The sequence below is a fragment of the Drosophila virilis genome, chromosome 6 (assembly GCF_030788295.1).
Source record: "Drosophila virilis strain 15010-1051.87 chromosome 6, Dvir_AGI_RSII-ME, whole genome shotgun sequence".
NCBI lineage: Eukaryota > Metazoa > Arthropoda > Insecta > Diptera > Drosophilidae > Drosophila > Drosophila virilis.
The window spans coordinates 595006-610268 of NC_091548.1; the positions used below are offsets into that span (position 1 = coordinate 595006).

The window sequence follows — 15263 nt, forward strand, 5'->3', positions numbered from 1 at the left end:
TAATTGTTGTGTGCAATCGTTGCGAATTTAGACATATTTCAAAAAATCGAATACCCGGATTTTCGTATTTTCGATTTTCGTATTTTGTTTGGTTCGAGGCGATCAATCGAATTGTTTTTTTTTTTTTTTTTTGTATTGGTTTTGTTAGATTTGGTTGCGATATGCGCAAATCAAAATTATGAAAAATAAAGAGAGATAATATGCAATTATACATTAGTCAGTCAGGTGGTTTTTTTAAACGCTAATTATCAGCTATCGGGCACCCGCCAATCTAAACACAGTGGACAAAAGCCGACACCAGCCTGTTTTGTTGGTGTCAGCGAGAATCTTAGTATATGCAGCGGGCGCAAATTGTTCAAAAGCTTTGACGGATCGATCTTGTATACGGTTTCGGGTGCATGCATTCGCCAATTTCAATTTCAAGTCCTCACATACAGATTATTCGGGTTGTTTATATATGATTCTTGTGTTCAAGAATCTATGGAAATGAAAGCATTAAATAAAATGAAATGTTTTTTTTTTGTTTCTACAAATTTTCCTGTTCTCTGCACTCTGATTGCCAATTCAATACAAAAGTATATTGTGTTCGTGTGAGTGTATTATTTTGCCAATTGAACCACATAAGTATGGAAAGCATTAGCCCTAATTGAACGTCCTGCACATCGAAACATGAGTAACTCTACAAAACTACTCTGATTAACAGATATTTGTGTACAAATTATTGTGTTGAAGAAACAAAACTTTCACCTCATTTTGTTGAGTCTCTTCTTCCGATTTGTTCAAACTCTCTAAGTTTTTGAAATATCTTTTCATAGTGGTACTAAATAATCGATTGAATTTTATCAGCATTTTCGTATTCTTTTTGTATTATTAAAACAATAAGCTTTCAGTTTTCAATTCTGAATTTGATCACGAATAGAGGAATTTGAATTTTTACTGGGAAGGAAGCAATTAAATCAAATCGAAATTATTACCAAAATAGCAAACAAAGGTCACAGTCAGTTGGGTCAGGTCAATAGGATTTGAAAAGACGATAGCGAACATTCAAATAGTTGAAATCTAGCCACAGTTTTCACTTTTTTCACAGTTTCAAAATAGATAAATGTTACTCTGAAAATAAAAATGCCAGAAATGTATACAAGCAAAGCTACGGGTTACCGAAGAGAGAGTAAAAGGTACTCTATACGTACTAACATGTTATGTTTAATTACTTTCTATTTCAGGTACACTTTTTAAAGTACACTTTAAAATTGATATCTGCTTAGTACAAATCTAAAGCTAACTACGAAAACATCTAAGATTCTGTCTAGTTTCAAATATGTGATTTTCTTTTAGATTTGTTGTAAATAATGTCGGGTTTTTTCTTTCAGTTATTTTGATGCGTGGTACGAGTTAAATTTATTCTAAGTATTTACACAAATTACATTAATAGTAGGTACATGTTTAATTTAATTTGTTAGTTCTAATTTTTGTGTTAGTAGCAGCTGATTTTAAATGTGTGCTTGTGTTATTGATATTGATATTGTTAATGTCATTGTTAATGTTATTGTTATTGTAATTGTGTTTGTGTTTGTACGTTATGCATGTTTTTAATGAAATTTTTAATCGAAAACGAAAACAAAAACAAAAAAAAATAAATATGTTTGAATGCGGTTAGAGAAGAATAAGAGTGTTACAAATTTGACAATTTTGTGCAATACCTCCCGAATCCGCTGTCGATCTGTCTTTTTTACGCTTTTTCTTTTTTGACACGTAACCGTAGTTATCTCGTGCGCTCCACCCCGGATACAACTCCATATGCAATTGGCGCTCTTGTCGCGCTTTTTCGTAATATTTGCTTTGCTCTTCGCGGGAAAGTTCGTGCCACTACAAAAGTATTATTAATGTTGGGAATCAGTTAGCATTAACTTATAAAACGAGTGTTTTTGCATTGAGAATAATGTCAAGGTGAGTTCAATATGCATATTTTATATATAGTTAATTTCTTTGTGCGAATTCCAATAGTACTTATATACATATGTGTCCGTGTGTCCGTCCGTCTGTCCTTTAATAATCGAAGATTATTTGCGCTAAAGAAGCATTCGCAGCATTAAAAACTGTTCCGGTAATCGAGGCTTGTTTATAAAATGAACCCCCATCATAAAACTTAACCGGATTAACCAGAAAACATGACTTGGCAGCCATGTTAAAGGTAAAGGACAGCATTACGATGGACTATGTAGCTTACCCGTCGCCCCAGTATTTGATTAATCGCCGCTGACTCTTTCAGGGTGCATTCAGCTACAACTTTGGCTCTCATCTCTTTCATGTACAGCATAAATGCGTTCAGAGGTTTCTTGATATGTGGCTTCTTTTTATCATTTGAACTATCTTTACAGTCGTTTGCTTGCGAATTTGATGAGCTTTTGGTATCCAAGTTTCTGAAATTAATCAACAAGCAGAAGTATAATCATTCTCCATTCACAAACAAAAATAATGTACAATTTATTGATAACAAATAAAAACTATAATTCAAATATTCTTGCAGCAGATATAAAAATTGGCATGTGTGTTTTCACATATTACATATATTTCAAATATTTTTTTTGAAGCCAAATATCGGACAAGAATCAATCAATATTGCAAATTATTTAAGTGCAAATTACGTCTTGACAACCTTAGGAATGTCTTATTTCTCTGTTGGCACGAAAGGACACACCTCCGACCAGTAACAACAACCGAGTAGATATAGCTATCTTCTTCTGGATGTTTTTAAAGATTATTAATAAATATCTTCCAAGAAATGATGGAAAAATAAGAAAAACTTTTTTAAATAAATATCTTGACCAAAGTCGCAGACTAAAGCTCTTACACTTTTTATTTTGTGTAACAAAACTAATTTTAAATTTACATTTTTTTTAGCCTCGTTCCAATGCTTAAGTCGTAGGGAGTGTCAGATCCAGCTCCAAGTCCTGATTCGCTTCCACATCCAGTTGCAATTCCAGCCGCCACTGTCAAAGCGCTAAACTGGGCCTTAAACATGTCCGTAATGGCACGTTCCTGGAATGCGGCTACCGCCGCAACGGCTGAGGGTGAATCTTGAATGGGGGCCGCTGCGGCTGAGGCGGAGCCGGAGGCTGACGCGGTTGTCGATGATACCGAGGATGGGCACATTGGCATACTGGCAATAGCGACAACCTTATATGCGTCCCCGTTGAGTTCCTTGGCCGAGTACTCCGGCTGGCAGGTGCTGGCCGATGATGAGGATGTGGGAGTTTCGATGCGTCGCGCATATCTAGATTTTCGCCGGTGGTTATATTTACTCGTGCTCAAAGAATACGATGTGCAGCCAAGCGGGCCCGTAACTGTCGAACAGCTGCTGTTGCTACTTGTTGGTGGTGTGGCTGGCGTTGGAGGGAACGGAATATCGGCCAAGTATAAGGGATCCGAAGTGGCCGACTCTCGATTAAACGGTGCTCTCTGCGTCCCTGGTGATAGATTCAAGACCGAACAGTTCTCGGCGATTTTGTTAGTACTTGAACCAGAGCCAGGCAGAGGCAAGCTGTTGCCACTGCCCATCAATGCATTAATTTTCGCCTGCACCGACGATAACGAAGTATATTCCAAAAGAATTTCGGCGGCAGTGCTGCAGGTGTCACCGTCATCGGCTGGATGAACATTGTTCTTTGGATGCCAAATACAAGCGGGTGATGATGACTCTTTTTCTTCGTCGCTATCACTGCTCGCTGCACTTTCGCTGTGGCCATTCACGAAACCTGGGTCAGATTGTTTCTGTTGACTAGCAGCAGCGGCTGCTGCTTGCTGCAGTATAATATTTTCAATATCTTGCAGTGTACGCAGTTTCTCTGGCGATGAATGTACTTCGGGTTTACTTGAGCAGTTGTTCTCTTGCCTATAGCAGTTTTTTGGGCTAACTTCGGCGGCATCAGTTTTGTTTCTTAACCCTGAATCGCATTCGGCAGACAAGGCAATCGCAGCAAGGGCCATAACATCATGAGTGGGAGAATCGGGCTTGCTGCCAGGAGTAAGGCCTAGTCTCTGCAAGCTCCGTAGATAATAGAGTTCAGCACTGCTCCACTGACGATAAAGACTTCTCACTTGGACCAACATGCCTTCGATTTTCAATCGATTGTTTTCCAATTCGCGTTGTACGGTAACTTCAAGGGTCGAGGTCGAGGTCGAGGTGTTTGTATTGTCATCATCAGGTCTGTCTGCCCTTTCATCTGGCATACTTAGACTATCCTGAAATTGACTGCAAAGTAATGTCAATTGCTCTAGGCCCTTTTTTATATCAAACAATACGTTCTTCTGCTCGCGCAAAAAGAAGCCCTTCGAGCTTGAAGCGCATTGAGCTATTGTGCGTTTGCTTAACTTGCATTTGTCTTTAGTCGATGAGTTCGAATTCGAGTTGTGTGCATCTGTTCCATCTCTCCGGATGTGGTCGTGATCATATCGAACACTCTGTTCGATATCGCTTTGTGTTCGATTATTGTTGTTATCGTGTGATAAGCCAATTGATAGTGATGATGTTGACAATAATGGTGTTGCTTTTGGCTCATTGCTAACGGAAGATTTTCGCAAACCAGAAAACTCCAATATATGTAGCCTACGTTCTCGCTCCTGATCGACCTCCAATGACAAATGGGGCTGATGTAGAAACTGTGCATAAAGCAATTGTGTTGCTAAAAACTGTCTTTGCTGCTGCTGCTGCTGCTGTTGCTGCTGTTGCTGGCGTTGTGTGCTCTTGTGCTGGGAGAGCACTTTATTGTTGTATATGCGCGCCAGTAATGCATCACGATTACAGCTTGTATCCAATTGCTCCCGATTCCATTTGCGCTGAGGGTCCTCCAGCTTTGGCCAGTGCTGGAGCATGTCGTGCTGCTGCCGCAATAGAATTTCCGACATTATTGTGGATGTTGTAGTCGGCACCACCGCATTGCTTGTGGGTGTATTAAATATGTGCTCCATCACATCCGAGTTGACCTTGGTAACTGCCTCATTCGTGGTCTGTTGATGATCAAAGAATTGTGCATTCGGGACAGTTGTTGTTGTCGATGATGATGATGACGATTGCGAGATCGTTTCCATTATATTGCCAACGGGAATGGAAAAGTCCTTCGGCTCCTTATTCTCTTCGGCGCTTTCATTTCCATTTAGGTGCATTTGTCTATAACTATTTGACTCTCTTCTAGGGGATAGCGCTTCTGAAGTATCATCTAATCTGCCGCTTTTACTGTTGCTCTTGGTATTCTTGGCAATTTTATTATCCATAGCAATGCAGGTATTCGAATTATCCGGAGGTCATAGCCTTTCTCGCGCTGCTGTCGATGCCGTTAAATGATTTTAAATACGTTTACATTCACTTCAGAGTTTAATAACTCCACCCATGGTCGAGACATTTAAATTTTGTTTGATACTCCACTCTATTTCAAATATATTTAATGTTTTTATTTCGATTAGAAGACAATCGGAAAAAGATGCTTTAAACAATATCAAAGTTTTATACGTTTCTAGAGTTCACAAAACTAAACTTGTAAAAATAGTAAGCGTTTTGCCGTATTCTAATACCATTAAGCATTCAGTGCCCTAAAAATGGGTACATTGAAAGAGCTGGAAATGTTTTGAAAACTATACTGTATGTAGCTCAGTAAAATGTAATAATATATCCTAGCTGACCCGTTCACAACTCGAATCATAAATACAGAGTATGTGCTGCCATATTCTATTTTGATTCTTTGGGTTTTGGCACAACAAATAAAAATAAATCTATGGGAGAGCCAAATTTGTATTTGTATAGATTCCACTTTGACCTGCTATGATGAATTTTTATTCTTGACCTACACCACCCTCTGCCACAATTGAGATTTACTGAAGTAATTTCCTTGACTGAGTTGTTAGTAAATCTATATTCTTCTCGTGTGGATTTTTTTTTAAATAAAGCCCTCTCACGAGCACAGAAACATTAGCTTTTACTACACACTGTTTACAAGATATAAAGAGTCGATAAGTTTTAGTGTACTCGTGTATTCGCAACTTAGGTAGTGTTTATATTTTGGTGGGATTATTTGACAGGCTTTATACTGCACATTGTCAACAGGGTATGGCGCACTCGGTTGCCACTGACGGCAAGGCAACGTCGTTCTTAGACTCCGGCTCTCGTCATTGAGGCAACAGACAGGCGCACTAACCATAACAACGATAACCCTGTTGCCTGCCTGTTGCAGATTTGAATAAGAGAATATGCACACATTTGATATGTGTATGTACACATGCGAGTATCTCCATCAAAATTTAACAATTTATGTATTTCAATAGCATTTCATATTATGCCTGGTCCAAAATTTCACCGATTATCACACGCTTAACGGGTTTCTCTCTTGCTTTTGTTTTTATTTTCATAATAGGTAGGCACATCCACAAATGCTCCAATTCGACTGAAATAAATTTAATTGTTTTGATGGCATTATAATACAGACAGTTCTCTTGCCGCCGAGTGAGTGGGTTCGCAAGTATCCCCTTGTTGTCTGTTTGTATTGCTGAGTTGATTTATGGCTGATGCTTTTAACGCAATTTAGATGTATATAAGTATGGCATTTTATATAGATACATTTTCTCTTAATATGGCCGAGCATTATTTTCAAACTATTTTCACCAATATACAAAATGATACAGCTGTCCAAATTGAAAATTCAATTTTGAATTTTGTATTATTAATGATTTTGGCACATTATCGCACTCCATTTTATATAGAAATTTTATTAATGGGATATACATCAAATGCAGGTTAAGCACAGTTATTTGTATGAATTGTAGTCGTAGTAGTCCCAAATATGAGTTGTGGAAGGGCACACTCCTTAACCATATACAAATTTCACAGATTTAAACGGAATAAAGCGAGTTTCGGACATCAGGTATATGAGTTTTCAGATTTCTTTGATTTCACTAAACTGTCTGCCCAGCAATTTGACGAATTACTTCCGACTTTGGGGGCTTTTAAGCTAACAATTTACAGTGGTATTCGACTCTATCGCGTTTTTCATCGTCTCTCTCTCCCCGAGAGAGGCCGGCGTGGGCCAATGCAGAGAACGATTGCGCGGTGAGAAAAAACCCATCAAATGTTCTCTTGGCAAAATTTCCAAATGCAACTTATTAGTTCGTTGGGACTAGTAAAACGCAATACGTCGGCTAGTTGAACAGTTGATTTTTCTTAACAATAATATAATAATTCGGCTATAGACCCTATTATAAACGACATTAATTAACACTATATTTAAAAACAATCAACATACGGGTATGTATGCCGTCAATAAATTTTTTTTAACAATAAAGAATATTCTTGTCGTCACCCTGTATCCAACAAGATGTCAAATTTAAACGTCGGGTGGCCTTCTTGATCAAAAAGTATTTAAGATATAGGTCCTTCAAATGATGCTCTGGAACTAGCCCAAAAATCGATATTTATCGAGCATACATTCTAGTTCTTAATGTTTTGGAGATCATCGTCTAAATCATATATTACCTTAATAGGTTGACATGTCCTTTTTTATAAATTGGTTAATAATTGTACGATTTGTGTTTGCTCATTTGGAATGGACACAGAGTACGAAACTTGAAATAATTCACATTTTGAGCGGCTTCAGCATGAATAAGTAAACAGATGTTAGTATCAAATTGGGAGTTATTTGGCAAACTATCGCAATGAAGTATTATCGATAAGCTTCATCAGAGTACAAAATTGGTGTTCGCTACTGTGAGCTGTTGCGCAGCTGTTGCCAGTGGCGCCCTCTATTAAAAGGATTTTTTGTGCTTAAAGAAAAAAAATTTCCCACTAATATTATTAATTTTATATGTAAGTAAATATTTAAACATATTCATAACAAGAGTAGCGACTTTTTATACTAAAATTAAAACAATTAATTTTTTTTTTAGTTTAGCTTACAACAGGACGGACATGATTAGAATGATTTTGTTAGTTCTTATCAGGCATCTAATTACATATCCTATGCATACTCCAACATTATTAGCAAAAAGTTTTCCGATTTAAATAGGGAATAGGCTTACGAATTTGATGATGAATTAGAAGATGTGAATTTGACACAGAATTTAAATAAAATAGGATTAGGCCAATATAGTGGGGAAATTTTACAATCGCTTCGTTTTATTCCGACTTCTCTTTCAATATTAGTTGCAGGGCAAAGCCCCTTAGGGGATGGTTTCTAATGCGCAGACGCGTACTTTGAAGTGGGCCAATAGGAATGTGTACATTTCTGTGATATATATATATATATATATCTATATATATGTGTGTGTTGTATACGTTAGTATGTGTACCCAAGTGGGTTGTGGGTAAATTAAATATGGCGTCTTGAAAGGGCCCACCCAATGAAACATTGGTCTAGCGGTATAGAAGTCTTAATGAACAAGTGTGAAAACATTCGAAAGGAGATCACAAAATACAACAAAATAATATTGGTATACTTATCGTCAGTAAAAAATCTAGCTAGAATAGGTCGGGCGATCAAATAGTATCGCTGTTGCTAAGCTCAAATAATGACTTATTGTTCTAGCTAAGATATATTCAGCATCAAACTATTTATATAAAAATTCAATTTTCGAACTAAAGTTTCTAAGTCAGTTGCATAAACATATATATTACATACACATAGTATTAGCTATTAAAAACGTTGAAGAACGTTTAAATATGATAATGCCTTAAAAAGGAGATTGAAAATCAAAGCTTATCCAACCAAAAATACCTGTTTACAGACAATTAAACAAGTTTTCTCTGAATTTGAAATGTCGGAATCGTCAAGGAAAGAGCGAAACTTTTCTATAATTTTTCTACGCATGTTACCTTGAATATCGATTGTTCGTTGTGGAATCCTGTACGCCGCAATCCTGTTTGGAATTAGACGTCACAATCGATGGATGGGAATTTAAAACGTGGTGAGATGTCGCATGTACGGAAGGCAACAGACTCGGTGAGAATCGAAATGGGAAGTCGCTGCAATTTAAATAAATAATGTATTAATTGTTGCAACCATTGCGTTTTTAGGCATTTCATAATCACCTCGGTAGCGTTGTATTAATTGGTAATGAGGAGGGATAGGGTGTTCTAAAACTAGATGCTGAGTAAACCGACGGCGTGTGCCTGAAAAGAATTAACGTTAAATATAACAATAATTATCAAATTCAAAACCAAGACAAAAACATATTAAAACAGCTGCACAGTTAGATTTGATAGGTTGTTGTTCAGAAGAAGAGACATTAAACTAAACAACTATAAATCTGCTTGAGGTCTGAAGCGTTTTTATCTAGTGGAGCTTCCAATCTTGGACTCAGGTTGATACCATGCATTACTCCCCCCAACTGCTCTGCCCCCATAGACAGCTGCAGCCAATTGCATTCATAACAAAAATATTTTAATGCCCTATTTTAAATGTTATGTGCAATATGCCAACTTAATGTAGTTTCTGTATCAAGAGAAAACGTCACAATTTGTTGGTTATTCCCTTAGGAACCGTTTTTAAACGTAATCTTTGTTTTCATGTGTTCAACCAATCGGAATCTACGTTGTTAGTTTGAATGCTGATCATCTCTATATATAAAACTGTTTTTCCTAACTTATTTACCGACAGATTGGCCCAAAACCGAAAGGAAGTTCTCCGTAGTTAACTCATGTGATGAAAGTGCATGCCAAGATTGGGTTTTGGAAATTTATACAAGTGTGGCAAAATCATGAAAAATTTATGTATACATCTTTTTTGCTTACCATACGATCCGCATGAAGCTCAGTTTAAATAATCTCGGCTTAAGTTCAAACTTTTGAAAAATCTATCCCTCCTTGGGGGAAGGAATGCAGAATTCAGGCTTCCGATTTGCTTAATTTCAATATTGTTCATAAGAACTTAAAGAACACGTGCTTCAGTGGTGTTTCTTTCACCAGCATGAGTGGTAAATTGGTGAAAAATGAAACTATGAAAGTTTTTTTGTTTTCCCCTGCTATCGCCTTTAAAACAATTTTCTGAGATCTTTAGGAAAATTTGTTTGATACGAAATTCACCGTTCCCTAATGGAAAATAATTGTCAAAGGTTTAATGAACGTAAATTCATTTGTCGGCCTCAAGATTCTCACCAGATTCTTGCAAGACCGGAGAACATATTTATTTATATTTAACTATAAATATAAACAATACCAGCTACCTAAAATCGAACTAGACACCCATCCCTACATAATTTCGGTCTCAACATACCTTACCATATTTGCAATACATTCGGTATAATGGGCAGTTGAAATTGTTTTTAATTGTTAATAACTAGCGTCGTTTCCGACAAAAAAAAAAAAAACAATATCAATCGATATCACGTTTTTGAGAAAGTCTCTACCGTTTGAAGATTGTATACATGCATCTTGACAATGTCTTCCTCAGGTTACATAAAAAAAACATTCGAATATTCTAAACGCAATAAGATCTAATTGGGAAAATTTTTTCAAGATCGGTTAAGAGATACAGAAGTTATTAGCGAAGGCGGCAATCCAGGCACAAAGGCTCAAGATTTTCTGTATATATACTCTTTATATATATGTATACTAATGTTTGTATATCGAAAAGTAAGGAGTTACTGCATCATCCATAGAAATTTCAGGGAAAGGAATTTAATTTAGTTTGCATTCAGTAATAAAATTTGAATAGTTTTAATTAATCAACTTACCATGAAGCTACTTGAGACATATCAGGACTTAGCATCGGATAAGGATATTGGGTGGCAGCAAATGGATATAAGGCAGGACGAGTAAGACCTAAAAAGAATATATACAAATACTATAATTAAAAGCATCATTTAAATATAAGAAGTGAGAACATTACAACCGAAATTCATACCACAAGTTTTTCAATTTGGCTGTTACGCAAGTGTTTGTATAAGAAAATAGAAAAAAAAAGATTTATATAAAATACAATTTTCGGCATGTTAGCTAAAACGTCTATAACAAACCCCATAGATTAAAGAAACAGAAGCAATTATATGTATATTTTATATATCTATATATTAAACTGTTTGTCCTGACTGACTGATTGGTGATCACACACAGCCCAATCCGCAAAAGCTAGGGAGCTAAAATGTTCACTGTAGTTAGCTTATGTGATGAAGGTGCACGTTAAATCCGGGTTTCGATAAATTCCACTCGCAAGTATGGAAAAATCGCGAAAAACTATAAGAGCTACAGACATGAAATTGATGTAGGTGCTCCTAGTTCCCGCGCAGATCGAGTTTGTTACCGATAATCGATAACTTACTTCGTTTCAAGCAATCGATAAACATCGATATCGACATCCTGTTTTTTTTTTAGCAAATTGGGTAAATAATAAGAGCTAGAGCCACCAAACATGATATTTTGGTTCTAGAATGTTATAGATATTTCAAGTATCTTTCATTTCATACCTATCGCCACCTCCCCGCTACCACCCAAGAACATAAAGATCGGTTAAAAAAAACCAAAGTTATATGTAACTGCGCAATTGAATGGGGCAGCAGCTTTAAGAATTTCTGCATACATGTACACACACACATTCATGCGCGTCTGCTTCGCATTCTAACAGCATGGTAATTGCATCTTTTTTTTGTAATGTTATTTAAGTTACTTTTTTTATCATAAGTACTTAATTGTTGGTGTGGCTGCTAAGTAGAGGCAAAGACAAGACAAACACTAAGATGAGTAACGCCATACAACAAAATGCTACTATGCAGCTTGATTTTTTGAAAATTGAGAACGAAATCGAAATCAATAGCATTGCGCTCTCACAGCCGAGAGAACGAAAAAGCTTAAAATAGAATTTGCTCTCACCTTCGGCTCTATGAGGGCCGTGCAAGCAATTATGTTTGTATGCGTGTGAATATACATACATAACAGCATATTTGAATGTGTTGTTATCCACTGCTTTGGCAAGTCTCTGGCTGGAAAAGAAACAATTTTCTTAGTTTTTTAAAGCAGATCACGACCTAGCCAAAATTTCTGTTGATATATGAATGCATTTTGTGTATTTTATTTTATTATTTTTGTTGTTCGAATTATAAAGAACAAAGTAACCAGGGAACACCGCGAGGAGACTATTATAATTATAATGGGGTCATAACTAAATATGACCTTCGGGTATTTTCTGCGGAGCCAACCTTAGTACACAAAATGCATTCATATATCGACACAAATTTGGGATAGGTCATGATCTGCGCTAGAAAACTAACAAAATTAATTTCGTGCCAGCTAAAGCCAGAGCAGTGAATAACAACACAAACATACATACTTTAAAGATCTTATGCATGTATAATTCACGCATACAACGAAAGGTGCACGCACGCTATTGGCTGAGACAAGAACTTTTCTCGAGCATACACTGTCCAAAAAGAAAAGTGAAATCAATCTATGTGTGCTATTTTCTTAACATAGTTATTGCGCAAGAAGCGCCTTGTGTAAAAATTATATAAGTTCTTAAACTTTCCTGTTAAATTAATCGTTAATATCTAGGGTAATAGATCATTTAAATAAAGCATGGATTTCATGGATAAATCACAAGCACTTCGCGTCGATCGTAAGTTCTAAACTTTTTCGCTCAATGTACTTCGAAAACGAAGCGACGCAAAGCAGCATCGACCAGCTTTGCTGAAGGCAGGCTGGCGACTAACTTCGTAGCTCGTGTCAGCATCAGCAAGCCACGACTTCGGCATTCGTTCGCCTGGTCTTTGGAGAACGAACAACCAGTCGGCAGGCATGCCATACGAAGCCTCAAAGGCCAGATGAAAGGCCAGGCCAGAAATTTTGCGTCGCATTCAAATGTATGGACGTTACTCATCTTAGTGTTTATATTGTCTTTGGTAGAGGCATAGCAGGTGGTGCGGTCTGTCGCGAGTTCGAGCCCTACCGGGGAAAGTATTATTATTTTTTTTTTTTTTTGCTGGTGTGGCTGTTGAGTAGAGTCGACAGCAAGTAATGCGGTCAGTTGCCAGTTCGAGCCCTGCCAAGGGAACTTTTTTTATTAATTTATTTGGTGTTGGAATAAGAGGGTTCAGGGTATGCCCTAGTCGGGAGCTCCCGACTAGAACCTCTTACTTGTTTGAAAATCAATTCTTGTGAAGTTTCGCGCTCAAATTCTTTTTCGCAACATCAAAGATTGCTTGGGGAAAAGTGCGATTCTAATATTTTTTGATGAAGTTTTAAGTTTTTTCAGAATTGCTTCAAACTTATTTTCAAAGCTCTACATAAGAACTTAAAGAATATATTTTTCAGCGATTTGGGAAATTACAACCGCAATAGTGGTAAATTGGCGGAAAATGTTTATATAAAAGGTGTTTGTTGACCGTCTGATCAGTGTCAAATGTATTTTTAAAGCTTTTTGGGATATCTTATTTTATACGTGCCACGGGCAAGGCCGGGCTATACCCGCTAGTATGTATATAATATTTAGCAGCACACACCAGCTTTCTGTAACTAATCGATCAATGAAATGGTTTTAAATATTTAATTACTTTTGAAAAAACATATAAAATGGTTAAAAAGTATATTCACCACACAAAAAATATATATATTATTCATTGGGGGATTAACTAAAGAGCTGAATAAAGGCAATGTCTGCTTGAAAGTTTATATCCCAAGTCGAACTCGAGTTTGCGCTCTTGTGGGAATGTTTTCAATATGAGAGATATTGTGCAGCTGAGATGAGAGTTGGAATAGTAAGCCCCCGTGATGTACCCGGCTTTATTAAGCCGGGTTTTTTGTTTATGTACGAAATTCTAAAAAGAACTTACCGCAGTATTGAGCTTATTTTCTCGCACATAATAATGCCAGTTGGCATGACGATTACTGAGTATGTGTATTGGTATGGAGAAAAGAGAACCCTTAATATGAAGCTTACAAGGGCGAACAAGAATTAAACTGTCGTCAATACCTTCGTATTCTGGCTCAATTGGTTTTTATTTTCGAAAACGTGTTGTAAAGATTTCGATTTTAACGTTTAAAATTGAAATTTGAATTTGCTGAGAGGATCAGTGGGACCAAACAAAGTAATACATTTATATAAAAGCGAGAGACATACGTATATCGATAAAATTAGTTATTTAAGATATAACTAGACGGCCACACAGAATAACGAAGAAAAGAAAGGGAATGGTCGTGAAAAGGAGAGATGTGTCGATGATCGAGAAAAAACAAAATTTAAACCATTTAAAAGAATTACTTTAAAATTTAAACTGTACTTTGAAAATACTTTAGGAACACATAATCATTATACATATGTTACTTGTAAGAAGCTATCAGCTACCAATAAGCTTTGATTTCGCAAAGGAAATTATGCATTGCTGAATCAACCTATTTATGCAACCTATTGGTCTTTCTTATATGAATCGGTTGATATGAATTCTGTTATTAATTTTGTTTAATAACACAGGATGAATAACTCCCTCTTAGATATGTGACTTCACAAGTCAAATCCTTTGACTATTGCTTTAAAGCCACCCTGGTTCACTCCCAGATTTTTAAAGCTAAAAAATATAAAATCTAAATATTTTTAAAAGTTTAATAAGCCTGGTTCGAGTTCCGACCTGGCTAAATATTCCATAGCTAAGTCGAGCATCTGTCTTCTAAATTCTCCATGCTATGACAATTATTTAACTCGTCGCTAAGGGCAATTTGCCCAAAATCCGAGACAGTTTTACAATTTTGTAGACTTAAAGAGTAAGTCTTCGAGTTTGCCATATTTTTTTCTATCGGGATGGATGAAGCAATAACTCTGATTCTGATATGCTCTTTGCTTACTTTTTCCAATCAACATACTCTTCCATCTATACCAATAATAATTCTTACCCTTATGCAATTCCTCTCTCCTTTTAGCTATAAATTTTTTGAAATCTTCTGACTCTCCTGGGCTTGACATTATTCCGAGTTGTCTACTCAAGGAGTGTAATTCTTCCCTTCTTCGTGCATTGCTAAAGCTTTTTAATCTACCCCTTAAATCTTCTGTCTTTTCATCACATTGGAAAGAATCTTCTATCATTTCTCTCCACCGGAAAGGTGGAGAGTGTGATTTACAAAATTACAGGCACGTTGCAAAACTGTCCGCTATTACTAATTTAGATTAATTGAAAAAATAACCACTTCAAATTTTCAGCATTTCTGCAAATCAGTTGTCTCAACATTCTAAGTTATTGGCCTATTTTGCTAGCAAATCTTCTGCTAGCGTGTCAATAACCAAATTTAATTTCTCCACCCCTCG

At 36.5% G+C, this 15263-nt stretch overlaps 1 protein-coding gene and 1 long non-coding RNA gene across 12 annotated transcripts in view; one reads left to right on the top strand and one right to left on the bottom strand.

Annotated features, from left to right (window-relative positions):
* Positions 1-15263, bottom strand: part of pan (transcription factor pangolin) — a 71528-nt gene that overhangs the window by 16292 nt on the left and 39973 nt on the right. For 3 of the 11 annotated variants that reach the window (XM_015168660.3, XM_070210730.1, XM_032434173.2), the window contains 5 exons: positions 10714-10801; positions 9071-9151; positions 8855-9004; positions 2228-2420; positions 1701-1866 (listed from right to left, as the gene is read on the bottom strand). In XM_015168660.3, coding sequence (XP_015024146.1) covers positions 1701-1866; positions 2228-2420; positions 8855-9004; positions 9071-9151; positions 10714-10801 — 678 coding nt within the window. Of the gene's footprint in view, positions 1-1700; positions 1867-2227; positions 2421-2890; positions 5424-6772; positions 7859-8854; positions 9005-9070; positions 9152-10713; positions 10802-15263 lie in introns of those variants that run through there. The other 8 variants (XM_032434167.2, XM_032434169.2, XM_070210731.1 and 5 more) reach the window with 7 other exon arrangements.
* Positions 1930-2396, top strand: LOC116650481 (uncharacterized). Its single transcript, XR_011417080.1, has 3 exons — positions 1930-1947; positions 2005-2191; positions 2270-2396. It is a non-coding gene; the product is annotated as an uncharacterized lncRNA (long non-coding RNA).